The sequence below is a fragment of the Delphinapterus leucas genome, chromosome 11 (assembly GCF_059928025.1).
Source record: "Delphinapterus leucas isolate spDelLeu-1000000601 "Yukka" chromosome 11, BTC_Dleu_Yukka2, whole genome shotgun sequence".
Taxonomy (NCBI): Eukaryota; Metazoa; Chordata; class Mammalia; order Artiodactyla; family Monodontidae; genus Delphinapterus; species Delphinapterus leucas.
The window spans coordinates 26664708-26692472 of NC_143139.1; the positions used below are offsets into that span (position 1 = coordinate 26664708).

Sequence of the window (27765 nt, forward strand, 5' to 3'; positions counted from 1 at the left end):
GACCTAAGAAAACATTGATACGATTTATGTCAGAGAATGTTTTGCCTATGTGTCCTCTTCTTGGAGTTTTATGGTGTCATGTCTTATATTTGAGTCTTTAATAGGCTGACGCAATTTTTAAAAATTCAAGTGAAAGATCACATTGCTTTACATGGGGAGAAGACACATTCAAAACATATGTTTCATTCACTTTGGTAACCAATAAGAACTGTGTCCACGTACAGAGCAAAGGAAACATGTCCAAGAAACGTTTTTCTTTTCTTACTTGATTAGAAATAAAAGTCACTTGATCTTTTCTCTTCCATCCTAGTCACAACTAAGTTTTAAGAAAATCCAGGTCATATTGATAACTCCAGGTCAATACTGTTTTTTGCAAGATCAGAAATGTTCCCACATTACATTCTTTAGGTTTCAAAAAGCCTACTGTACTTATTCTCCTGGAATAGTGTGAAATAACCCTTTCCCTGAATGAAAAGCTTCTTTCTACAGTTCTTTCTTCTGAAACAAGGCTTTCCTTTTCTGAGCCCTGAACTGGAATAATTTCCTGGGGATCCCTCTTATCTAGGGGGATTGTAGTGAGGTCACTGCCTGAGCTGATTTCAGTTCATTTTTTTGAGATGAATTGTATGAATGCCTTCACAAGTCATCTTTTAAAGGGATAGACTTGCATAAAAATAAAACCACCAGATTTCTTCATACAGTATAATGAGGTCTTGACATTCCAGAGATTTGGTACCTAAATGCATAGACACTCAATGAATGTTTGTTGGAAGGAAGGCTGGTGGAAAGGAAGAAAGGAAGGGAGGGAAAGTTAGAAAAAAAATTTTTTTTCACTGGAGATAGGTTTGATTTTTAATTGGGAAAAGGAATGTGAAATTTATTGTTGTTATACTTGCGAACCCAGAATATAATTTGTGATGACTTAGAAGTAATTGCCTTTTATCTACATTTTAATGCAAAAACAGTCATTGGACAAGATGCAGAAAAACAATTTACCTACATTTTATACATGTTTTGTTCAAACACCAGAATCAAAAAAAACCCAGAATCTATAAAAAATGTTGAAGAATTTCTTTGTGGTTATTATACTCATAAAATGTGTGCATTTGAGTTTTGCTTCTGGACAGACATGTTCTGCTTGACAGTCTCTTTTGAGATCGCTTGCTGAGCACATATATTTTTCCTTTTGCTGATTTTAATGTCTCTGTAGTTTGCTTGGTGGCTGTTGTAGTAAGAGACTAGCTTCTAACCTATCCAAAGGAGGCTAAGATGAGCAATCAGAAATGAGATTGACCAAAAACAACCGCTGGGGGACAGTGGCTGTCCCACACTTTTTAAAAAATATATATATATATATATTTATTTATTTATTTATTTTTGGCTGCGTTGGGTCTTCGTTGCTGTGCGCGGGCTTTCTCTAGTTGTGGCGAGTGTTGGCTACTCTTTGTTGCAGTGTGTGGGCTTCTCATTGCGGTGGCTTCTCTTGCTGCAGAGTACGGGCTTTAGGCGCACGGGCTTCAGTAGTTGTGGCACACAGGCTCAGTAGTTGTGGCTCACGGGCTCTAGAGCACAGGCTCAGTAGCTGTGGCTCACGGGCTTAGTTGCTCCACGGCATGTGGTATCTTCCTGGACCAGGGCTCGAACCCGTGTCCCCTGCATTGGCAGGCGGATTCTTAACCACTGTGCCACCAGGGAAGCCCTGTCCCACACTTTTGATCCCAAGATTTCTTAGGGTATGTCTCACTCTGGCAAAAAAAGAAAAACTCGAAACACCAGGAGGGCCAAGGGAGAGGGAACATGGGTGGCTGCCAGCCTGGGCAAATGCATTCCTTTTGGTTGAGCCAAATTCATGAGGGTAGAAGACCAGATCCTAGCTTGAGGCCCAAACCCTGATGAATCAGAACAAGTGTTCAAGACCTCAAGGGCCTGGTAGGCAATGGTGGGCAAAGATTTGGACATTCTGAACTTGCCTACATTGTCGAGGTGGGGTGCAGTGGGTAATTTTTTTTCTTTTTCTGCTTTTTGGTATTAACTATATTTTCTTTAATAATCACATATATTACTTATAAAAAGGAAAAAACCCTAAGTTGTATGTATTCACTGACTAAATTTCAAAATCAGTATGGATTTGCTCCTTTTCTAGGAAGTGTGGTGTTTTCATTTAATAGATTGCTGTTAGTGTACTTTAGAAGCAGCATCCAGTTTGATGCAGATATTTCAAGGTTTAAGTAACTTAATGAATAAGGTTTAATTGATGCAAGGTACCCCTTCTTTCTCAGGGGACTGTTCCTCACCTCAATACCTTATGAATATCAATGGAGCATTATGGGATAGCCTAGAAACAGGCACAGTTATGTCAGTATGATTTACGGCTAACTTGGCACTCGACATCAATGTAAAGGAGGGGCGGGCAGTTCGTTAAATGGTGCCAGGGAAATTGATTGTTCATATGGAAAATAAAGTAGATCTGGACTTCATTTCATACACAGAAGTCAATTTCAGGTGGATTAAGAGACATAAACATGAAAGGCAAAACATTTAAACTTATGGGAGAAAATATAGAATAGTTTTACGACTTTAGAGGAGAGAAGGGTATTACATGAGACACAAAAAGTGCTAGCCAGAAAGCAAGAGATTGGTCATTGGACTACCTTAAAATCAAGGACATTACTTCATCAAAAGACATCACTAAAAGAGTTGGGAGAGGCAGAAGCCATGAACTGGGAGAAAGTATTTGACATACGTATAACTGACAAATAATGAGGAAACAGGAAACCATCTTTCAGACAGTGAGACCCCACTTCATCAAAAGATACTGTAAAATGAGTGAAAAATCAGGACATAAATACTAGGGGGAGATATTTGCCATGCATATAGCTGACAAATTATTAAAGGGGGTAAAAAGCACTGTAGAAAAATGAAAAAAGCCTTTAATAGAAATTACACAGAAATAGAAATGTGAATGGTCAATAAAAATATGAAAATGCTTAACTTCATTAATAATCAGGAGAATGCAAATTAAAACCACCAGAGGATGCTATTTCCCACTCCCCAGAGTGGGAAAAACTTTAAAGTCAAAAAGTCAAGTAAGAATGTGGAACAACAGGAACTCTTAGACACTGTTGGTGGCAGTGTGAATCAGGGCAGCCACTTTGGAGAACCCTGCAGTCTTGTCAGGAAGTGTTGAAGCTGTGTGTGATCTATAGCCTAGTCATTCAGCTCCTGGCCCACACCTTAGGGCAGTGGTTCTCAACCCTTCCTTATGTTAGAATCTAAAAATGAGCATGTAAGAAATAGGCCTTATCCCAGACGTGTGGTTACCAAGCTGTATGCGTAGGTGCTCAGGGGCACCACCACAAACCCACAGAGGACCGTGGGGTATTTTGCATATTTGAGGGAACACTGTGATACTTGGCATCTGCTGGACACTGTGTGAACTACTAACTCAAGATAGTTCAGTTCACAGTTTCCTTGTTAGACTTGCTCCATTCTTTTCTATTATGCACTATTTTGCAAAGCTAGATTTTTCAGTGGTTACTCTAATAAAAAGCAGATAGGAAACCATAGGAAAATCAATGTGGAACAGGAAATGAAAATGGCAGGGTTTGATAAGTTGTACAGAGCCTAACAGGTGCACCTATCCCATTCGTAAGTAATTGTGGTTATTTAAGAATGAAATTAAAATATTTTTTCTTTCAATTTTTGCACATTAGTTTTTCAGACAGCTAGTACATCATTTGGACATAAAGACTTAGTAAATTGTTTGGAACTAACTATTTAGAAAATGGAATTGTTTGGTATTTCTTTTGTCCTAGGAGTGCCATTAAAAAAGTTTTGAGACATCAAGTGGATCTTGAACCAAGAATGTTTGAGAATCTCTGTCCCAAATTAGTTAACTCAGAATATTTGGAGTTGGAGTCTGTGTGTCTTTGTTTTTAAAAACTTCCCAGGTGATTCTAATGGCCCCTAGAGCTGAGAAGCACTGCTAGGGAAACTCTTACACATGTGACTGAGGTTAGTGCTATTCAAAGTGTATCTGGGGACCAGCGCTGGTTTGCACATTATTTCCTACAGGTCTTCGTCAGGATGTAGTGTATATTAATCACACGTTCAGTGAATAATGGTACAGTTTTTGTAATCCTTTTTTACCCCTATGTTACGTTTGTTCTGGTTAAATTTATTGAAATATAATTTTCTGTCTGTTAAATCTAATAATAAAAATTGGATAATTGGATTCTGGTAAGGATATGGAGCAACATGAACTCTCATTCATTGCTGGTGGGAATGCAAAATGCTAAAGCTATTTTGGAAGACAGTTTGGTGGTGTCTTACAAAACTAAACATACTCTTACCATATGATCCATTAATCATGATCCTTGGCGTTTACCCAAAGGAGTTGAAAACTTATATCCACACAAAAACCTGCATACGGATATTTATAGCAGCTTTGTTCATAACTGCCAAAACTTGGAAGCAACCAAGGATGTCCTTCAATAAGGTGAATGGACGACTAAACTGTGGTACATCCAGACAATGGAATATTATTCAGTGCTAAAAGTAAGTGAGAGATCAAGCCAAGAAAAGACATGGAGGAACCTTAAATGCATATTACTAAATGAAAGAAGCCAATCTGAGAAGGCTCCATACTGTATGATTCCAACTATATGACATTTTGGAAGAGGCAAAGTTCTGGAGACTGTGAAAAAGTCAGTAGTTGGCAGGGGGATTGGAGGGTGGGAATGAATAGGTAGAGCACAGAGAGTTTTTAGGGCCGTGAAACTACTCCATATGATACTATAATGGTAGATACATGTCATTATGGCTATGTCCAAATCCACAGAATGTACCACACCAAGAGTGAACCCTAATGTAAACTGGAGTTTGAGTGATTATGATGTGTCAGTGTAGGTTCATCAATTGTAGCAAAAGTACCTCTCTGTTGGGGGAGGCTATGCGTGTGTGTGGGCAGGGAGTATATGGGAAATCTCTGTACTTTCCTCTCAATTTTGCTGTGTACCTAAAACTGCTCTAAAAAAAGTCTTTAAAAATCATTGGGGCTTATATTTTGTGCTTTTCTTCTAATATTTTTCTAGTAATTTACTATTTACACGGTTTTATTAAAATATAATTGACATACAACAAACTGCACATATTTAAAGTGTACAATTTGATGAATTTTGACATAAGTATAATTTGTGAAATTATTATCATGACCAAAATAATGAACTTGTCCATCAGTGCCTAAAATGTTTTTGTGCCCCATCATAATCCTTCCTTTTTCGCCTCCATACTGCTTCCTCAAGCTCCCCACAGACACAGACACACAGACACACAGACACACAGACACACACACACACACACACACACACACACACACACACCCTCTCCTGGGTAACCACTCATCTGCTTTCTGTCACTGTAGATAAGTTTTATTGTCTAGAATTTCACATAAATGGAATCTTACAGTATGTACTCTTGTCTGACTTATTTTGCTCAGCATAATTATTTTATGATTCAACCATGTTGCATGTATCAGTAGTAGATTCCTTTTTATTTCTGAGTAGTATTCCATTGTATGAATATACCACATTTTTTTTAATCTATTCACCTGTTGATGGACATTTCAGTTGTTTTCAGTTTTGACTATTACAAATAAAGCTGTGAACATTTGTGTACAAATCTATATGGAATGAAATGGCTGGGTCATGTTGTAGACGTATGCTTACAGTAACCCATTTTTATTGTATTTTGCAAAAGTGTTAGTCCACCAAGGATTGGACATAACACTGTTTCTTCACAAAATGTATTTTGAGAAGTACTAGCCAGGGAGATGTGCAAAAAACTGGATGCAGTGGATCCAATCATCCATTGTTAGGAGAATGGATTATTAAAATGGGGTATATATTTATTCAGAAGACTATAACAATGGAAATAGATGAACGATAGCTACACTAATCAAAATGGATAAATTGTAGAAATTTAAAGTTGAGTTTAAAAAGCAAATTGCAGAAGAATGCCTATGGAATGATTCCATTATACAAATTTTAAAAACAAACCATATTAAATAATATGTTATTTACAAATTCATACATATATGGTAAACTATAAAGAAAAGCAGGAAAATGGTAAATACAAAATTTAGGATAGCGCTTACTTGGGGAGGTTGGGGTGCAGCGAGGGAGATAGGATGCGTAGACAGAAGCTTTTGAGGCTAATGGGTCATGGTCTATTTCTTAAACTACAGAAATTCATTTTGATTTTATTTTTTGTGCTTATATTTTGTTATAAATTTTCTCTTGTGTATATTCAATATATAACAACAAAATTTAGAAAAATCTCTGAACAGTTGAAAAAGGAGTTTGTTAAGCAAGACAGAAGGTACCAATTATGAACCATCAAGGACAGAAAAAAATCCAGGCTTTAAGTAAATATATATTTGAATGATAGGCTATTAGGTATTACATTTGGAAAAATCAGGGGCATTAAAGCAAACTATCATAGACTATTTAGTTAAGAAGTATAGAAAATATGGTATGTTATTTATTAGAATGATGCCTTGTAGCCCTGTAATATGATGATTAAATCAGTTAAGGATATGTGGTAGATGTTTAAAAAAAACCTATGGTCAGTCACATCAAGCTAAAAATGCATGTTTTTAATTTTTGTGATAAATGAAAAATGGTTTACAGAATGAAAAATCAGAATCAAAAATTGGTAATGAAATAACCTATGTTTCCCAGATGGATGGAATTAACTGGGTAGGAGTTAGGTTAAAAAAGCCAGAAAAAAAATGGGGGAAGTTAAGAAAGAAAGAGTTGAAAATTCTCACCAAGAAAAGATAAAATGGAATTCTTTGATAAAATCAACCTTAGGGCCTATGCCTTGAGAAATTTCTGTGTTTTGTCTTTTTACATTTTTAATGGCTTAATAAGAAAAATGATACATAAGAGTTCCCTTTCTGGTAAGAGGTTCAGTATTTCAGAAATGTGTGGGGAGCTGCTCTCCATGGAGAGGTGAACGGCCTGCTGAGTCATGCACAGGCCTGGGAGAACCTTCACACAGGGACGCAGCAGCCTGTCAGTGTTGGGTGGGGAGAGAGGGTGGGGACCGATATTAATAAGCATTTACTGTGGATTTTATTTATACCTCTTATCTGATATCCTTACCTTTTAGACCTAGTCTGTTTTTACTTTTTTAAGGTAGACATTATTATGTATTTTTCCAAATTTGGTAACTGAGACATAGAAATTCAAAACCTTGCCAAAGATTGCAGAGGAGGCAGATTTAAACCCAAATACATTTGATTCCAAAGCTCATCTTTTTCCTACAATTAATAGCCAATACTTACAGTGAATTTACTGTATTTGTACCAAGAACTGCTCCAAGTGATACATAGATTTTCTCTAATCCTCACAACAACACTATCAGATAGAAATTATTATCCCCATTTTACAGATGAGAACACTGAGGCACAGAATGTTAAGTAACTTCTTCATTGTCATACAGTGAGTAAGTGGCAGAGTTGGTCCAGCTCAGGAGCCAATGTCTTTAACCTCTTTTGCCTCTTATGAGTACCTGTGCCTTTCAAGGATCAGGCTTCATTCTGTCAGGGAAACCTTATGGCTCCTAATAAGGTTTGAGCCATGTGAGTCATGGAAACGGATTTCTCCCAGCTGGTTACTTTTGGACTGTCTCACTTACAATGATCCCTTCTTTTCTAATTGGACCGTACCCTCTAAGACACTTTGCTGCTGGAATATAGTGGTTTGGGAAATGTTTCTTAGCCAGTTCAAACAAGTTTAGCTAGTTTATTCCTATTTTTTGTGTGTGTGCTTTATGAGGTCCTTTGGGCTCATTGTTTTCCTCAGAATAAGAATGAATCCTTAGTAGAGCTTTTAGTCCTCTTAAACTCTCAAACTTCATTCTTTAACTTGGACTTTCCTTAAGACTTAATTTAAAACAAATGTTAATTAAACATCATTTAAACCATTGATGGGATTATAACTTATATCCTTTCTACTCCAAAAGTATTTGAAGCAGATTAAAACAAAAGAAACCAATACAGTGGGGGTAAATACACCTCAAGAGTGTAGAGAAAACAGGAGCTAGTTATACTAGAAACTTAAGGTATTTTAGTTCATTGCTACAGAGCATTTAACGCTGAATTTCCTGGCAGCTGAGGCAACAGAGAAATACAGTTGGTCAAATGATTTTTATTATATGTTCAAAGAGGATAAAGTAGTTCCTTGGGGAGGATGGGTTTTAGTGATAGGCCATCTGACAACCCTTTCCTTCCTCCAAGTTAAATTATGTCTAAATATTCCCTGGAGCACTCAGCTCTTAGTGCTGTAGTGGAGACTTTAAGGAATTGCCTCAGATAAGTCTTTAAAGACACGCTGTGGCTATGCTGTAATTCTTGCTTAGCAACACTTCAGTTTAGCTTTGTTCCTCTGGGGAAAGGCCAGGTTCTGGCTCACCCCCTCCTTTGTTCAGGTCTCTACTCAAAGGTCACCCCCTTCTCTGATCGTCCTCTCTAAATGAGGCTCCCTCTGTCCACACCTGCCTGACTATCCCTGCGCTGTCCAACATGGAGGCCACTAGATATGTGACAATTAACATTGATTAGGTTACATAAAATTAAAAATTTAATTCTTTGGTCATATTGCCACATTTCAAGAGCTCATTAGCCACACGTGGACAGTGGTTACCATACTGGACAATACAGATATATCATTGCAGAAAGTTCTATTGGGCAGTGCTGTTTTATACTCTTACTCTGGATTTCATTTTCTTTTTAGAACTTTTCCAACATTATGCTACATACTTATTGATTTATGTTCCACTAGAATGCTCACAAAGGCAGAGTTTTTTTTTCTAGAATATTGCTAAATTCTCAGTGTCTAAAGCAGTGCCTGTTACAGTTCTCTGTAAATACTTACTGAGTGAATGAACAAACGAATGAATAAATTTTAGTATTTCAAATAAGAATATTTTGTCTAATGTCCTCGAGTGACCTAGTATACTGTTGTCACAATTTTTAAGATGAAAGAATGAAGATCCTGTAACCAAGGATCTTATTTTAAAGATAATTTGATATTATTAAATATACTAGCCGAACTTTTGTCTTTCATATTGTGAAGGATAATAAGCATGAAAATTCCACTTAACAGTTAATGTATTTTCCTGAACATGAAGGTAAAAAAATACCAATTTTCTTGGGATTAAAAGTCCTGCGGGGCTTCCCTGGTGGCGCAGTGGTTGAGAGTCCGCCTGCCGATGCAGGGGACACGGGTTCGTGCCCCGGTCCAGGAAGATCCCACGTGCCGAGGAGCGGCTAGGCCCGTGAGCCATGGCCGCTGAGCCTGCGCATCTAGAGCCTGTGCTCCGCAACGGGAGAGGCCACAACAGTGAGAGGCCCGCGTACCGTAAAAAAAAAAAAAAAAAAAAGAAGTCCTATGAGTAGAATGAGAAAGCAAGGTACTTATCATATAGCTAAATGAACTTACACTGGCATGTGACTGAAAGCAACTGTGATACATTGTGATGGAATATATTAAAGGTGTTAATTGTGCAATTATAGCTACACACATGATAGAAATCATAATACATTCTAAAATTGTATAGAAATGTCAGTTTACCTCAATTAATTTCAAATAAAACTTATTCATGAAATGATTGCAGTGCCTAAAAGGAATTTGCTATCTGAACAAAATATAACTAGAAGCATGACTGCCCTAGGTTTGCCTATAAATAGACAGCAAAGCTAGTTTTGTGATTTCTGCCAAGTGTGCAGCTTCAATAGCCTTGGAAAAGATTGTTTCTCGTCTCTTGAGTCCAGCTTTGTTAGGAGATACTTGGAATGGTGGTGGAGGAGGGAGGTGCCCGGCAGAGCCAGACAGGTCTGGTAAATCAGCGTCAACAATTAGCCAAATGATAGTTGTCAGTTGGCTGTCATGCCCAATTCCAGTTACCAACAATTAGGAATTGGGTAAAGAAGGAGTTTTTTCTCCTTCACCCTCCCTTTCTAAAATGCAGATATTTTCTGTAGTGTTAGTTCTCAGCGGATTTGCAAATGCAGATCATGGGGCATCTGTAGCCTGTGCTAGATTGGTATTATTTTTCTATTTCAAGTAAAAAAAAAAAGCACCATGGTAAATGTCCTTGGATAACCTTGCATACTTTCAAATCAGGTCCAGTGAAGGGCCATGTTCCTCATAAAAATAATGACTACGGGCTTCCCTGGTGGCACAGTGGTTGAGAGTCCACCTGCCGATGCAGGGGACACGGGTTCGTGCCCCAGTCCGGGAAGATCCCACATGCCGCGGAGCGGCTGGGCCCATGAGCCATGACCGCTGAGCCTGCGCGTCCGGAGCCTGTGCTCCGCAACGGGAGAGGCCACAATGGTGAGAGGCCCGTGTACCGCAAAAAAAAAAAAATAAAAAAATAATAATGACTAACTTTGGAAACCCCCATGTTCAGTTAAGTTTTCTGAGCTACAATAAATATGAATTAAGGATTCATCAAAATGTTTATATTTTCAATTTCAATTCTTGACTCTACTTTGAAGATCTATTCTGTGTATATGTCTGAAATTTTTTATTTCCTTTGGTGCAGGATCCAGAGTACAATTCTTAAAACTTTACATCAAGGGTGGAAAGATAAATTCACTTGCTATTAAGACATTAGGGGTTGTTTTAGCCACCAAGAGAGCATTGCCTGTGTGCTGAGAATAATGTGAGAACCATAGGTTGCCTAAGTCTGTTGATCTTACTCAGGCAGAGTTAAGAAAATGGCCCTGTGAAAGTTTTCTGTTACATAGATGTGGGAAAGTAGTTGTGAAAAAGAAGCAAGTTGACACACAGTTCATGCTAATTTGAAATTTTACCAGTACTTAAGTATGATAGTCAGGGTTCCTTTGCCAGTGTGAGGGTCTACTGAAGACGTAACCAGGTCACTGTGGGGAGATGTGCTGCCAGATGTCTCCCCTCCAAAGATTTTTTAATGGGTAATGAATTCAGGATGGACCTCACAGAATCTGATCATCACTGATAGAAAAGCAAGGTAAACATCACTTCCAAAGACAATTTTTCATCTGTTCATAAATCTATATGCTTATTATCACATGTAGAAGCTTGGCTACTCAAATAAGAATTTCTTTCTGTCCTGAGACTGAGCAAGCCAAACACCAAGAGTATTCTGCTCTGAATAGATGAACACCAATACTGAAATATTTCTTTCTCAGTTGATGTTTAGGAATCATCTGTTGATTTTGATCCATGTAGAGATTCTAAGAAAGATAGTTGATTGAGACATAGGCTTGCGGGTTATTAATTTTTTAATTTTCTGTTTCTGTAGTATAATTTGGAGATGAATACCAGATTGTCTTTAAAATCACTAAATCATGCTGTCTCCTCCTAACTTTATGATGTCCCTTTTAATGATTAACACAAACCTTTTCTGCCTTCAAGTTTGTAACAAGTGTGAAACTGAGTTTCAGAGGTTAACTCCAGCCTTGTTTCTTTATGACCTGTACATAGTCCAGAAGCATCATTTTATGACACTTAAAATTTTAAAATGTATATCACATCATAAAGCCATAGCACTTCTAATTGAATAGTGACCTTTTGGTGTTCAAGTACACATGTTCTTTATAACTGTATGTGCCAGTATTTTATCAAATCTATCAAGTCCTTGAGGGCAAAGACTACATTTATTTACCTAACTTTTTATTTTGAAATAACTCTAGATATAGAAAAAGTTGCAAAAATACTACACTGAATTTCATGTACCCTTTACACAGCTTCCCCAGATGTTAACATCTTACATAACCATAGTACAGTTATGGAAACCAGAAACTGACATTGCTACAATATTATTATCCAATATAAAGAATGTATTTCGGGACTTCCCTGGCGGTCCAGTGGTTAAGACTTCGCCTTCCAATGCAGGGAGCCATATTGTAACAAATTCAATAAAGACTTTTAAAATGGTCCACATCAAAAAAAAAAAAAGAAGGGGGCTTCCCTGGTGGCGCAGTGGCCAATGCAGGGGACACGGGTTCGAGCCCTGGTCCGGGAAGACCCCACATGCCGCGGAGCAACTAGGCCTGTGAGCCACAACTACTGAGCCTGCGCGTCCGGAGCCTGTGCTCTGCAACAAGAGAGGCCGCGATAGTGAGAGGCCCGCACACCGCGATGAAGAGTGGCCCCCGCTTGCCACAACTAGAGAAAGCCCTCGCACAGAAACGAAGACCCAACACAGCCATAAATAAATAAATAAATAAACTTAAATCACATAGGCTTCTAAGAAGACCTCTGCTTAAAAAAAAAAAAAAGAAAAAAAAAGAATGTATTTCAGTTTTGCCAATTGTCCTAAAGTCTTTTTTTCAGGTCAGGGTCCAATCCAGGATCCTATTCTGCATTTAATTGTCATATTTTCTTAGTCTCATCTAGTCTGGAGGAGTCTTCCTCTATTTCTTCTGACCTTAATACTTTCGAAGAGTCCTGGCCAATAATTTTGTAGAATGTTCCCGTTTGGGTTTGCTTGATGTTTTCTTATAGTAAGAATTGGCCTACTCATTTTTGGCAGAAATACCACAGAAGTGACTCTGTTCTCCCCTCAGTGTGTTATATCAGAGGGTACACGATGTTAGTATGTCTTGTTGCTGCTGAGCTAACTTTTGGTCACTTAGTTAAGGTCTGCCAGGGTACTCCACTGCACGGTTACTATTTTTCCCATTGGAGTTATTAATAAATATCTTGGGAGGACATGCTTTAAGACTATGCAAATATCCTGTTTCTCATCATAGTTTTTGCCTATTATTTTATATTCCACTGATAATCTTTACCTGCAACTATTATTACTTGGTGTTTGCCAAGTAATATGCTGATGTCAAGTAATGCTGATGTATTTGATTTCTATTAGAATTAAATTATTTGAATCCTACTGTAAAGAAGAGCTATTCCTTCTCTTATTTATTCAGTTATTATATCAATGTGGGCTCATGAATATTTATTTTATTCTATGGATTATAATTCATTACTATAACTATTTTGTTTCCCAAAGTTATCCCAGATTTGGCCCTTGGGAGCCCCTTCATGTAGGCTCTTGTGTCCTTTGACATATCCACATCATTTTTTTTTTTTTTTTTTTGCGGTATGCGGGCCTCTCACTGTTGTGGCCTCTCCCGTTGTGGAGCACAGGCTCCGGACGCGCAGGCTCAGCGGCCATGGCTCACGGGCCCAGCCGCTCCGCGGCATGTGCGATCTTCCCAGACCGGAGCACGAACCCGTGTCCCCTGCATCGGCAGGCAGACTCTCAACCACTGCGCCACCAGGGAAGCCCCACATAATTTTTTAAAAAGCATTTTGTTACTTACTCTTTGGCACCACATGACGCACCAAGTTCGTTTTGCTCCAGTGAGAGACTCCATCATTTCTTCAAAGAGCCCTAGTTCTTTTTAATTGGAGATTGATATTTAGAAACAAAATTTGGCCGCAGGGTTTGCTGACAGAGCTAGGAAATCTGTATACACACACACACACACACACACACACACACACACAAGCACCTTTCTCTCTCCATCTATCGACCTATCTCCCTATTAAAGACTATCCTGATAATTCTAATTACAACCCAGTACCACTAGTTTCCTTCTAGACTTCTCCCTTTCCTTATTTGTAATGCCTTTCTCCAACAGGGAGAAACCTGTCTTTCATTATCCATAATATATTTACTTATTTCCTCAGCCCTAGTATACATGTAAAGAAGTTTCAGAATTGTGATTCCATAATCCCTGTGAGAAACAAATTTACTAACTATACTATAGTGTTTGGGTACAGTTCTTTTTGTTTTTAGCTTTACTGTGTATAGCAAAAATACTGATTTCCCCAATCAGTTTAGATCTTTTCTTCTCAACCTTTCAGTGTGGTCCTGTTCTTCATTTGCAGTACAGCTGGGTTCATTTGTTACTATTTGTGTTCCATTTGGGTACCTGGACACATAGAGGCTGATTTTCATTATTATTTATTTGGGAGGTATGTGAAACCTTACTGTAGTTTTAAGAGTCAGAGCGATATGAAAAGGCATTCTTAGAAAAGTGTGACTCCTATGAAATGTGATCCCTTGTATAGTGTTTCATTCCCTCATTCTTTCTGCCCCATTCCCACTCACCCCCCCGTAGCTTACCAATTTCATTACTTTCTGGCTTATTTTTCCGTATTTCTTTTTCCACAGAAATGTTTTCTTATACATTGATTGCATTTGAATATCTTTCTGTGGTACCAGGCAGTTTGAAAGCTGTTTGGTGATTTTTCTCTCTTAAGGGCATTGTTCATAATTGGTATATTCTTACCACTAATGTATTAGAAAGCTAATGAAACTATTTTCTTTCTTGAAAATTTCTTTTGGGATTTTTTCTGGAATGAAAATGAGAATATGAATTTGAAGGTCTCATTAGCACTAAACTGTCTATTCCTTAAAAAGATTTGTCTAAAAAATGGTAACATAAAACAAGCAGCAATGTTTTTCAAGTTTTAACCTGTTATATATATATATATATATATATATTAGCAAAATACTTAAAATTTTTCTTTCTCCTTAATTGAATTTGAATTATTTCAAGTGTCGATGAGAGCTGCTAGCCTGTTAGATGAACTATGTATTTTTTGCTCCTGGAAGTCTTGCAGAATACCTTTTCTTTTACACAAAGTAAAACAAATCATGTTCCCAAGTCTGTTGAATAGTGCAGTGGTGCATTTCACTGTGTGCTCTTTTTCTTTCCAAATCCTCTGCAGGCATTTGGGCAGTCCTTCTCCATCCACCGTAAGGTTGCTGAGGATGGAGAGACTCGGGAGGAAACACTTCTGCAGGAGTCAGCATCAAAGGAAGCTTACTATCTGGGGAAGATCTTGGAGATGCAGAACGAACTGAAACAGAGCCGGGCTGTGGTGGCCAACGTGCAGGCAGAAAATGAGAGGCTCACAGCCGTCGTGCAGGATCTGAAGGAGGTAAACAAACAACAAACATATTCCCTTTGAGAGAGCTGTGGGAGAGAGAAGTAAGATGAAATTCTTCCTAGGAGAGAGGAATAAAACTTTTTCTCTAATCAGAGGAGCTGTATTAAACAAGAAGCACTTGATGCCAATGCTAGCAATTTTTCTGCTTTTTTAGTGAAATGACAGCTTGTTCTGAGATGAGCTTTTCTCTCTCTTATTGTTCGTTAAGAATTAAAGTCTATTTATTGAGTACTTAGCAATTGGCCTTGCTATTTCTGCAGAGGTGTTTAAAAAATACAGTGACCCTAAGGTCACTTCCTCCCCTTTACCTGTTTCAATACAATGTGGAGAGGAACGGTTGGCTGTTATGCTCGGTGTCAGCACTAATTCAAAATGAATGTGGTGTTAGCACAGGACTCTCCTCACTGGGGAGAGAGATCCTGAGGGAGTGTTCTGAGGGGTCTTAGAGTCTGGTGATGCAGAACCATAAACTCTTCTTCTGGCTGTAGACAAGCAGCAAATTATAGCTGGTATGAATCAGGTTAGGAGCCTTCTTCAGTCCCCGGGCCCTCCCTGGACTCACTCTTTCCCTTCAGCTTTTCACGTAGCAGCGTCATATGCCAGATGGTTTCAGAGTGGCAGAGTCATTCTGTGCTGGAGGAAGGAGGTAATGTTGGGGACAGAAATAGCCAAAAGCAGCTTCATCCACCAAACCCTTTTAACAGCATTTTTGAAAACTTCATATTAAGTCATTCACTCCATTTTTTTTATTAAGAAAGCTATAGAAGAGGTGCAGATTTCCTCTGATTCCTACACCAGTGCAGTGGAGGTTGATAAACAAATACCGGGTCCACTACCAAGTGGGCTCATTAACTGAGCGGTTTTTTAAAAATTTATTTTTGGCTGCGTTGGGTCTTGTTGCTGCACGTGGGCTTTCTCTAGTTGCAACGAGCGGGGGCTACTCTTCGTTGTGGTGCGCGGGCTTCTCATTGCGGTGGCTTCTCTTGTTGCGGAGCATGGCCTCTAGGCACACGGGCTTCAGTAATTGTGGCTCATGGGCTCAGTAGTTGTGGCTCGCGGGCTCTAGAGCGCAGGCTCATTAGTTGTGGCGCATGGGCTTAGTTGCTCCGTGGCATGTGGGATCTTCCCAGACCAGAGATCGAACCTATGTCCCCTGCATTGGCAGATGGACTCTTAACCATTGTGCCACCAGGGAAGTCCCTAACTGAGCGTTTTGATAATAGAAAAAGGTCAGATGAAAAAATTGTTTGATATTGTGAAATATAACCAAAGTAATCCACTGATACCTTTCTCTTGACATTAGTGACATATTAGAAATAAAGTTTCATTATTATAACATATAAGTTGTCCAAAATTTACTGGAATTTAATCAATAATTTACATTTGCCTGTGTCCATATTACCATGAACTCAGTGAGTATTGACAGTAAGGTTTCTGCTTTACCTCGTTCATTGTCTTTGCACATGCCCCAGATATAGAAATATGACTCTGGAGACAAAGAAAGGAGCCAACCAAGGGGAATTTAGTGTTGGGTACCAAAAAGAACATGAGAGTTTTCAGGATGCCCTGCCTCATTTCCCTCCACTGCAAATGATTGTTAAAAAACAGAGCCCATCTCCAGTTCTTCATTTGATGCATCTGTATGTGCTGGGTCTTCACCATCACTTGCTTATCCTTTGGAGTACCAGACCTCCTCCTCCAAGTGGACTCAAGGTCATATAGTGCCATAGGCCACCTTCTTGGATTAAGCAAAGCCCAGAACATCCACAGGCAGAGACCTCAGCAGCCATGGGCAGCAGGTTCACGTGGCAAGTTGGCAGAGAGGCTGTGATATGGGCAACCTGAGGGCCATGGGCACCCACATGCAGGTGGTTTGTGTATAAGGACTGCAATCAATGAGTCAAGCAGTCTTGATGGATCCTCTGAAAGCTACACAGCCCCACTGTGCGCGGCAGTTGCAGCTGAGGAAAGAACAGCAAAGGTTGAGGAAAGGGTACCACAGATGTTTTCCTCTTGGGGCAAGACAGTGGAGATTGATGGAACATCCTCACTTACATATGCCATGCTTGAGTGCAGTTGCCAATGAGTAGATTTATGATAAGCGGCAGGAGTTGATTATTAAGAATGAGGATGCAAGTTAGGAATAAACTGAGGCCGCAAAGGAAACAAAATGCTGAGAAGCCCTTCATTCAGATCAGTTCTCAAATTTTAGTGAGCACAAGAATCACCTAGAGAACTCATCAAAACACTAGTCTTGGGCTCCACCCCCTAAAATTCTGATTCAGCGTACTAGGTGGAACCCAAGAATTTGCATTTCTAACAAGTTCACAGCAGGTAGAGACCACACTTTAAGAACCACTAATTTAAACTTCTTTGCCTGGCTTAAAGCTGGGCATGGGGGTATCATCAGGCTCACAATTTGGGGAATTGCTGAATGATCACTTGGTTATAATCCTTTGATTTCTATGCGTTTTCAGTAGTTGATTTGCCTTAAGAGAATAACTTGTTAGGTCCAAATTTATGTATTTTTTAAATCTAAAACAGCTCAAGGCAGTTTAGCCATTTGGATTTGTCAATAACTAAAAGAAAAAAAAAAACAAACAGGTGGTCAGTTTCCTGGTCTCCTAAGTGTGCCAACAATTTATCTGTTAGTATTCTTTCTGATGGGCTGAAAGCTAGTGAGTGGTATTACTACATCCCAGAGCCCTGCTGTTTTTCATGCAGACATTGTTTTAATGTAGCTAATAAAATTATTATTAGCGTGTAGCGCTGAGGACATTTGTAAAAGGAGAAAAGGAATAAATTCTATTTCTTGGTATGTTGATACAGACTTTTGATGGCTGGTGTTAAATTCAAATCCCAGATTTGTTTTTATTGTAGGCTTAGTTTTGTTTGTCATTTTGTATTCTGGGTATTGATTGGTGCATAGTGACTGGAAGAGAGATGATGAAACAGAAAAATCATGACCTGATGGACCATGAGAAATAGACAAGGATAACCAATAAAAAGCATAGTAAATCATCAACTTGACAGATGCTGTGTGAATTTTTTTTTTCTTTTTGGCCGCGCCCCACGGCATATGGGATCTTAGTTCCCCTGTCCAGGAATCGACCCGTGCCCCCTGCATTGGAAGTGCAGAGTCTTAACCACTGGACTGCCAGGGAAGTCCCTGTGTGAATTTAATAATTTAATTAGTGGAATTATTTTTATTTACTAAAAGGACTAATCTCTAATTTCAGTAGGATCATTGGTACTGGCAAAGGTGCCCGTGTGTGTATATGTGCTGTGTGTGTTATGGAAGCTTTACACTCATATTTGCGCACACGTGTGTGTGTGTATTTAATTCCACAGCCAACTTCTTTTCCATATATGGTATGTATAGGACAGTATAGTGGAAAAAATGGAAACATTTCTGAATTAGAAAATCAATATTCTAGTCTCAGCACTGCTAAAAGTTTTAGAATTATACTCACGGTATTTGTCAAAGATTAGTTTAGTATATAGTAAATACACAATAAACATAAACTGTTATCATTAATAACTTTCTGCATCTACCATAGAGCTATTGTTGAAATTATCATTTATTATGTAGATCCATATTCTTAGGTTAAAGAAACATTAGGTAAATACCTCTTTGAATTTATTGCCTTGAAAATTCTTTCCGTTGAGATATGAGTCAGGTGGTAGGAATTATAGTATGGGGGGTTTTTTTTGTTTTTTTTTTTGTGGTACGCAGGCCTCTCACTGTTGTGGCCTCTCCCGTTGTGGAGCACAGGCTCCGGACGCGCAGGCTCAGCGGCCATGGCTCACGGGCCCAGCCACTCCGCGGCATGTGGGATCCTCCCAGACTGGGGCACGAGCCCGCGTCCCCTGCATTGGCAGGCGGACTCTCAACCACTGCGCCACCAGGGAAGCCCTATAGTATGTTTTTATTATTGCTTTGGTTGTTAAAAACCTCCAGCACTATGTGTCACTATAAAACCTAACTTAGATTTTTCATATAATTTTCATTTTTAAACATTTTCATCAGCCTTATTGTATATGTGTTCCTAATGGTAAACTGCTTTAAATAAGATTTTTAAGTACAGGGAGTATAAAGAAAAAATGTCACCCAATCAAAGAACCAAATCGGAGTTCACCTTAAACAAGTTAGATGTTAATCCTACAGGTCTAGTAACAGGCACAGGATGGGAAGGGGGGAATCCTTGGGTGACCTTGACCAGCATCATTTTGGTGAAAGCTAAATGAGAGCAAATTGATTACTGTAGTGCCTAAGCAAATATTGAGTAAACAAGTTTGAATTTCATTTTTTTATCTCAACCTATAGGTCTAAAATACTAGAAGATATCCTGAAATTTCACTGTACAGCCATGTCACTGTAGCTACCAAGAGCACATGGCTCCCTCTTCTGAATCTTTCCTCAAGTTAATGAAATTTCTGTCACAATACATGAAGCTTTAGTACAATATCTAAATTTCTAACTAGTTGGTAACATTTTATTAAGATATGGCCATTTTATATTTCAAAAGCTGCTTAATCCATATGATCTTTATCACATTTGAAGCTCCATTTTTTTTCCCTCTTTGGAATATACAACCAAACTTTACAATATGCCAGCTCAATTTTCAGGAATCGATTATAGCCACATCTATAACCTTTTAGTCCATGAAGGCACCTAGTGATTATTTGGTAAAGCCTACTCCCAGGTCAATAATTCTTTCTCCAGTAACCTGGAATGGCCATGTAGCCTTTACCCAGACACTTCCATCATTATGGAGATGGTAAACTATGAGTCCTTCCAAGGAAGGGACTGTCTTTTCTTTGTCATTTATCTTGGTATCCCCAGGACTCAGCACAGTGCCTGGTCAAAAGCAGACATTAAAAAAAGAATGTTTGTTGAGTTGAACTGAACAGAAATAACATACTTTAGGAGTTAGCTACCTCTGGTTTGAATTCCACCTGTGCCACTTACCAACTGTGTGATATTGGACAAATTACATTTGTTCTGTAAGTGTCACTTTCCTCACTTCCGACATGGAGATGGTAATACTAATGTACGGGTCCTATGTCAAATGCCGTGCACAAAGGAGATGTTAAATTACTGTTCATTCCTTGTCTTCCAGATCCCTCCCAAGGCTGCCCATCCTGTGACTTGGCAGCTCTAATTGTTAAACTGCCCTTTTTTGTTCAGTGAAAATTGACTCCCTGTAATTTTCACCAACTGGCCATATTCCTAGCCTCTGGATCTACAGAGAATACATTTTTTTGGTTTTCTATTCCACTTGACAATTTTAGCCCATGCCCAACAGCTTCAAATATTTGGAAAGAACTATCTTGTCTTCTCTTTTTCAGATTAAACATATCTAGATCAATTAGCACTTCCTCATGTGACATGGTTTCAGGATGCCTCAGCATCCTGTTTATTACCTTCTTAGACTGAGATCCAGTGTCTCTTAAAAATGTCTGCTTTTTAAAAACAGACTATTGACTGTCTTTACCCCATTGGAAATTTTTGAAAACGTGAACTGTTGGATGAAGGGTTTGAGTTTCTCATCTTAGTGTTTTCATCTTTTTGGATTTTCCACTTTGCAGTCATACATTCATTCATTCATTCATTCAACAGAGGTCTCTTCAGTGCTTGCTATGAGCCAGATGCTTGGGTGCTTGGAAGCATCAGTGAACAAAAAGTCAACAAGGAGTGGTTGTTTTCAATGTTAAAACAACTAAATGTGTTCAGAAACTATTTCCTTCTACTCTTTAGTATCTGTGGAGATAGTGAGCTGTGTTTTAGACAACATATACTATAGATTGAATGTTTGTGTCCCCCAACATTCATATGTTGAAACCTAATCCCCAAAGTGATGGTGTTTGGAGGTGGGGCCTTTGGGGGTGATTAGATCATGAGAGTGGAGCCCTCATGAATGAGACCCTATAAAAGACACCGCAGAGAGCTCCCTTACCCCTTCCACTATGTGAAGACACAGCAAGAAGTTGGCCATCTATGAACCAGGAAGCGGGCCTTCACCTGACACTGAATCTGCCGGTGCCTCGATCTTAGACTTCTTAGTCTCCAGAGCTATGAGAAATAAATGTCTGTTTAAGCCGTCCAGCCTATGGTGTTATTGTTATAGCAGCTCAAATGGACTAAGACAACATATAACATTTTGTACAGTAAATTACACTCATCTTAGTCTCTCGCTAAAACTACAGATAGGTGGTACCTGCTGTGACTAAGCAAAAAACATCTAAACAGATTAGATGCCATGGACCTCAGCCACCAGCACATAGTCACTTTATTTAAGGAGAGTCCTTCAGCCTCTCTTTAAAAATCAAATTGCTTCTACTGCATAAATAGGTGGTTTGGTAATAGTGTGGAATTAGAAATCAGGATATCTGAGTTCAGGTCCTAACTTGACCATTTTACTAGTTCTGTGATTAAACTTCTCATTTTCCATATAAACATTATAATAATGCCTCTCCTACTCCTCATGATTTTTATGAGGAGAAAATATTTTTCATGAAAGTGCTTTACAAGAAGTAGAGGACTATGTTAGTGTTATTTATTGTTTCAAAATTTGTAATCGGACTTATTCTTACACAGCAAGACAAAAGCAATAAATTTAGAAAGATGTATTGGGGTCTACTGTCAGAAGGCCCCAGCACCTTCTGACAGTAGCAAGAAGTAATGACTGGGGCTTCCCTGGTGGCGCAGTGGTTGGGAATCTGCCTGCCAATGCAGGGGACACGGGTTCGAGCCCTGGTCTGGGAAGATCCCACATGCCGCGGAGTGGCTGGGCCCGTGAGCCACAACTACTGAGCCTGCGCGTCTGGAGCCCGTGCACCGCAACAAGCGAGGCCGCGACAGTGAGAGGCCCGTGCACCGCGATGAAGAGTGGCCCCCGCTCACCGCAACTGGAGAAAGCCCACGCACAGAAATGAAGACCCAACACAGCCAAAACTTAATTAATTAATTAATTTTTTAAAAAAAAGAAGTAATGGCTGACACTCTGACACCAAAAGAAGAAACAACACATGTTTAAAAGCCAGTAGGCTGAAAGAGGAGAGCTGTCTGGGTGTTCTTACTATCAGTGTAAATAGCCTTTCGTACCTGGCTGGTTCTCAAAAGGGTCACTGCGTTATTTCTCAGTACAACATCAAGTGTGCTTACTGATGGGGAGAGGTTAAACTATTTAATTAAGTCATCCAATAATAAAAAAGCTTTTCTTATATTCTCTGAGGTTTCTGGTTGAATGATTGGTCATTGAGAGCTGTGTTTACACATAGCTGAATGAAATTGACACTTCCAGCTGAATGATGATTTTCCTGTTCTGTAAAGGCATGGCTTGGCTATAGCTGCAAAGTTATTTCCCTGGCACGTCCCAGTTTCTACTTGTTGGGAATGGACCTCACACCTCCCTGGAGTGATGCAAAGTGTCAAACAGTGAAGAATTATCACTCTTTTACTTGGTTTAAATAACTAACAATAACATCATAGCTAACATTTATGAGAGCTTATCATGTCCCAAGCACAGTACTCAGCATCTTACATTCATTATCTCATCTAATTCTCTTAAACTTACGGGGCATGTACTGTTTCTATCCCCCCTTTACAGGTGAGGCAGAGAGGCTGACAACTTGTCCAGCAAGCCGTCAGGCTGGTGTCCTAAACCAGGCAATCTGACTCCAGAGTCCCTGCTCTTAACCTTGTTAGTGCCTGCTCATTTGTTTACTGATTCCACTGGAGAGAGCTTTTTTGTCAAAAAGTTCTTTCTAACACTCGCTGAGCTGCAGTAAACAAACATCCCTATTAACATCATAAAGGAATTTGAAAGCAGTTTAACAATATACAAACAATTCACCTTTGAATAATTGTGATTTGATTGTGCCTTTGGGAAAAATAATTTACATTAATGGGTTTGTTTGTAGGATTAGTTTAAAATTACAGGCTCATAGAATTTTTTTAATGTATGTGCGTATAGTTCTGTGAATTTTAACAAATAGAGATTCATGTAACCACAATTATGATGCAGAAATTGCATCATCCCCAAAACCTCCCCCTGTGCTGTGCTACTCCTTTGATAGCCTTCCCCACCCCAGTCTCTGATAATCAGTCATCTGGTTTCTATCACTATAGTTGCGTCTTTTCAGGAATGTAGTGTAAATGGAACCATACAGTATTTAACCTTTGAGAGTGGGTCCTTTCCCTCAGCATAATGCCTCTGAGATTCATCTAAGTTGTTGCACGTCAGTTGTTTCTTCCTTTTTATTGTCAAATACCACTGTATGGATATACTACAGTTTTGTTTTTTTTTTTAATCAATTCACCTATTGAAGAACATTTGGGTTATTTTCAGATTTTGGCAATTACAAATAGAGCTGCTATATACATTCATGTACATTTATATTTTTATGTGAACGTAAGTGTTCATTTCTCTACGGTAGATACCCAGGAAAAGTGGAGTTTGTGGATGCAGATGTGGTACGCTGGCAGATGTGAATGCGGACAGTCTTTGCAAGTCCTCTTCAGGTTGCTTCAGTTTTCTCACTGAAGGAAGCAAGGCCAGCAGCTGACAGGGAAGATGGGGGAGGTGTTGGGGATTTGAGGAGAGAGAAGTGAGATAATCACTTAGAAGAGTGAGTCACTAAGGTATGATCCTAGGAATGAGCGGCTGAAGCAGGTGAAGGTCCCTCAAGAGGAATTCCAGGAATTGAGGTCACCTTTGTGCATATTAAGAATGCCAGAAATTGAGACCAGGAGTTCTGGAGACATTGGCAGTGAACCAGGAGCTGAAGTCTTAGAGAAATAAAGGGGAATGAGTTGGAGTTTACTAAGGGACAGTAACAGTGCTGAGTAGTGGGTAGTATGCAGTGTCTACGCCTACCCTGCTGCTACCTTGTCCCCGTAGGAAGTTACTGTTAATTTGTTTTGTTTTAATGTACATTTACTAAGTAAAAACAAAAAATCTCGGTATTCCCTGGTGGCGCAGTGGTTGAGAGTCCGCCTGCCGATGCAGGGGACACAGGTTCGTGCCCCGGTCCGGGAAGATCCCACATGCCGCGGAGCGGCTGGGGCCGTGAGCCATGGCCACTGAGCCTGCGCATCCGGAGCTTGTGCTCCACAACGGGAGAGGCCACAACAGTGAGAGGCCCGTGTACCGCAAAAAAAAAAAATCTCATGATGACATGAGATTTAAAGCAGAGGAATTTTAAGGGTGGAGGAAGAAGAGGGTGAATGCTCTGAAAGCAGCCAAGCGGAGCAAGACGGGCACCCATCTCACCTCCAGGCCTGTACTTGAGAGAGTTGCAGGGGAAAGTGTCCCCAAGGGAGAATCAGCTTTCCATTAATCGAGGAGTACATTATACAAATCTGTAAAATCACCATGCCTGCTATAATCCCATATGCTCATAGAGTCAGTGAATATTGATTAAAATGCATGCCTTGTAAGGAGTGTGTACATTTAATTTCTCTTTTTAAGGGTTGGAAGTACTTTTTTTCCTATGATTTGGAAAGTTGGGTGGTTGTATTTGTCAATGAGAAATAATACAACAGCTTTTGAATAGCTCTCAAAACGTCAGTTGATCTTAGTCAAAAATATCTTTAGCCTTTCTGAGCTTATTTTGGGCAGGCAATAAGGACCTGCATCTCCATAATCCCAAACATTCTGGGGAAAACTTCAAAAATGAAAGCATATGTAAATGTTTCCAACATCCAGATGTTGGACAGCATTTGGACACAGCTTCAAAATAGTACCATTTTCATTTGTGACTCTCTGCCTTAGACAATGAGAAGGGGCATAAACTTCTGGCCTGATATGACAGTTGCATCAACTTCCTGTGTAATAGCCAGTCACTAAACTAGTGCCAAATGGAGAATTAAACGGGAGACTGCAGGGAAGGTCGAGCTAAAGTTAGAAATGGTGAGAGAGCTTTGCTTGGGGCAGGATGCAGAAATGGCAGTTCTGGAGCTGACATAGGTTAAAAAATAAAAATCTGTTTTTAAAGTATTCATGTGTAGTTTCTTTACTTTTTTATTAAAGGTAATTTTTATCAGTTATCATTCATCATTTTAAAATAATAAGCAGCAAAAGGCAGCCTACTTTTTAAAATGTGTGGTATATACTTGGTGCATATATCATATATATATGGATTATACATATGGATTTTATATATATGGAATATATATAATATATACGGATTTTTTTCCTTTCCTCTCTCCCTTACTCCTGCCCTTCCTTCTTTCCTCCTCCTACCTCCCCTTCCTCCCTTCTCTTTCCTATCTTGTGAATTAGGGTCAAACACCAGCTTTCTACCTCTTGGAACATAAAAATAAAGATCTGTGCACAATCCATTTTATACACATTGATTCTTGGACTAAAAATTGCTTGATTCAGTTTCAAACTTTTTCTCCTACCCGAAGCTCAGATTTTGCTCCCTGTGCGGACTGGGTGGAAGGAAGAGTAATGCACAATCAGCATTTCTGCTAGAATGCTTAGTGGACAATTTTAATCTTTTTTTACATCTTGACCTCTTTCCAGAGAACATCCTGGTTGGCAGATCTAGCCTGATTAAGATTCTGTTCAGGTATTTAATTCTCCTAAGGGAATTTATAGCTTAATCTAACAATCAACGATACCTGAATCTACTCAGAACTTAATTTCTTGAAGGTTATAGGAAACTTATACTTGAACAAGGTAGAAAGAGCAAACTAATGAGTGAGCTTAGCGATATAATGAATTTTGATATGTATCTTGAATTATACTTTTTAATGCTTAATCAACAAAGATATTTAAAAAAAATACTATAGACTGAATCATACTAGATGCATTAATATACCCAAACTTTAACTTTCAATTTGAATTAAAGTAGAATGCATCCCATAAGAAAGGCTGTCCATCGGTTACCTACTTAAATAGCTTTCTCATCATCACTTGTTCACTGATATTAAAAGTAAATTATGGCTTCCCTGGTGGCGCAGTGGTTGAGAATCTGCCTGCCAATGCAGGGGACACGGGTTCGAGCCCTGGTCTGGGAGGATCACACATGCCGCGGAGCAACTAGGCCCGTGAGCCACAACTACTGAGCCTGCGCGTCTGGAGCCTGTGCTCCGCAACAAGAGAGGCCGCGATAGTGAGAGGCCCGCACGCCGCGATGAAGAGTGGCCCCCGCTTGCTGCAACTAGAGAAAGCCCTTGCACAAAAACGAAGACCCAACACAGCCAAAAATAAATAAATAAATATTAAAAAAAAAAACAACAGTAAATTAGAAATAGTTTTCTGATAGAGTTTTGGTTTCACTAAAACAATTTTTCAAAAAGCAGAATTATACAGTCTCTTCTGAGGCTCTCACAATATTCATAAACCTTACTGTCTGCATTACATTTTTTAAAATCTAGAATATTAAGGGCTTCCCTGGTGGCGCAGTGGTTGAGAGTCCGCCTGCCGATGCAGGGGACGCGGGTTCGTGCCCCGGTCCGGGAAGATCCCACATGCCGCGGAGCGGCTGGGCCCGTGAGCCATGGCCGCTGAGCCTGCGCATCTGGAGCCTGTGCTCCGCAACGGGAGAGGCCACAGCAGTGAGAGGCCCGCGTACCGCAAAAAAATAAATAAAAAATAAATCTACAATATTAAAATGTATTTCCTAATGGGCTTTGGCACATAATTTCAAATATGCACATTAATAGATTGACACTATTTATGGGCCAAATTATTCCTGTGTCTTGTTGTGGCGTACGGGAGAGAGTATCTGTCTAAAAATGAGGTAGAGATTTGGCTACTTGTACAGAGAAGTGGCCAGCAAGTGTTTTCTGGATGGTAAATTCAGTTGTTAGAATGAAAAGTATAAAAGAAGCTGAAAGGATAACAATATCTATCTTGTCCCAACTGCTAATGATAATGAAACTGGCCCTTGAGAGTAATAAAAATCTTGCAACATTATTTGAATCAATCTTTCATTGGCAGTGCTTGCCAATGAGATGTTGTTTTACAACCTTTTTTTCTTTTTAACCCCTTAGAGAGTGGTTCAGACATTTTTCCCCTAATTGCCACAAAACAAAATACTGAGGAATAAGATTTTGTAGGGTAGTGTTGAGCTTGGGAGGATCACAAACCATTGTAATATATAAGATTTTTTTTTTTTGCTTCCCCAGGGATTAATTTTTACCCCCTTGGGGGCTGCTGTAACAAAATACTTCAGATTTGGTGGCTTAAAACACAGACTTATTGTTTTATAGTTCTGGAGGCCAGAAGTCTGCAGTTTACTGGGCTAAGGTGTTGGCAGGGTCTTCTTCCTCTGGAAGTGCTGGAAGTGTGTCCTTTTCCTCTTCTAGCTTCTAGGACTGCACTTCATGCATTCATTGGCTCATGGCCCCTTCCTCTACCTTTCAAAGCCTGCACAGCCTAGCATCTTGTTTCAGTGTCATATTGCCTTCTTCTTTTGTGTCAAATCTTCCTCTGCTTCCCTCTGATAAGGACACTGTGATTACACTTAGGGTCTACCCAGATAATCCAGGATGATCTCTCCAACTCAGAAATCATAACTTAATCACATCTGCAAAGTCTCTGTTACCATATAAGCTACCACATTCACAGGCTCTAGGGATTAGGACCTAAATATTTTTGGAGGCTTATCGCAGGGGTGATACCACCCCCTACTGGAAATGCATATTCTGCACCATTAAGGAAAAAAAAAAAGGAAAGAAGAATAAAAGATAATAAATATGTAACTTCTGCTAGGAATCAATTTTTTATTA

The 27765-nt window shown here is 39.3% G+C and overlaps 1 protein-coding gene across 1 annotated transcript in view; it reads left to right on the forward strand.

The window, feature by feature from the left end:
- The window catches only part of BICD1 (BICD cargo adaptor 1), a 195782-nt gene that overhangs the window by 70890 nt on the left and 97127 nt on the right, over window positions 1–27765 (forward strand). Inside the window, exon 2 of the mRNA XM_022577915.3 lies at window positions 14796–15008. Coding sequence (XP_022433623.1) covers window positions 14796–15008 — 213 coding nt within the window. The remainder of the gene's footprint in view (window positions 1–14795; window positions 15009–27765) is intronic.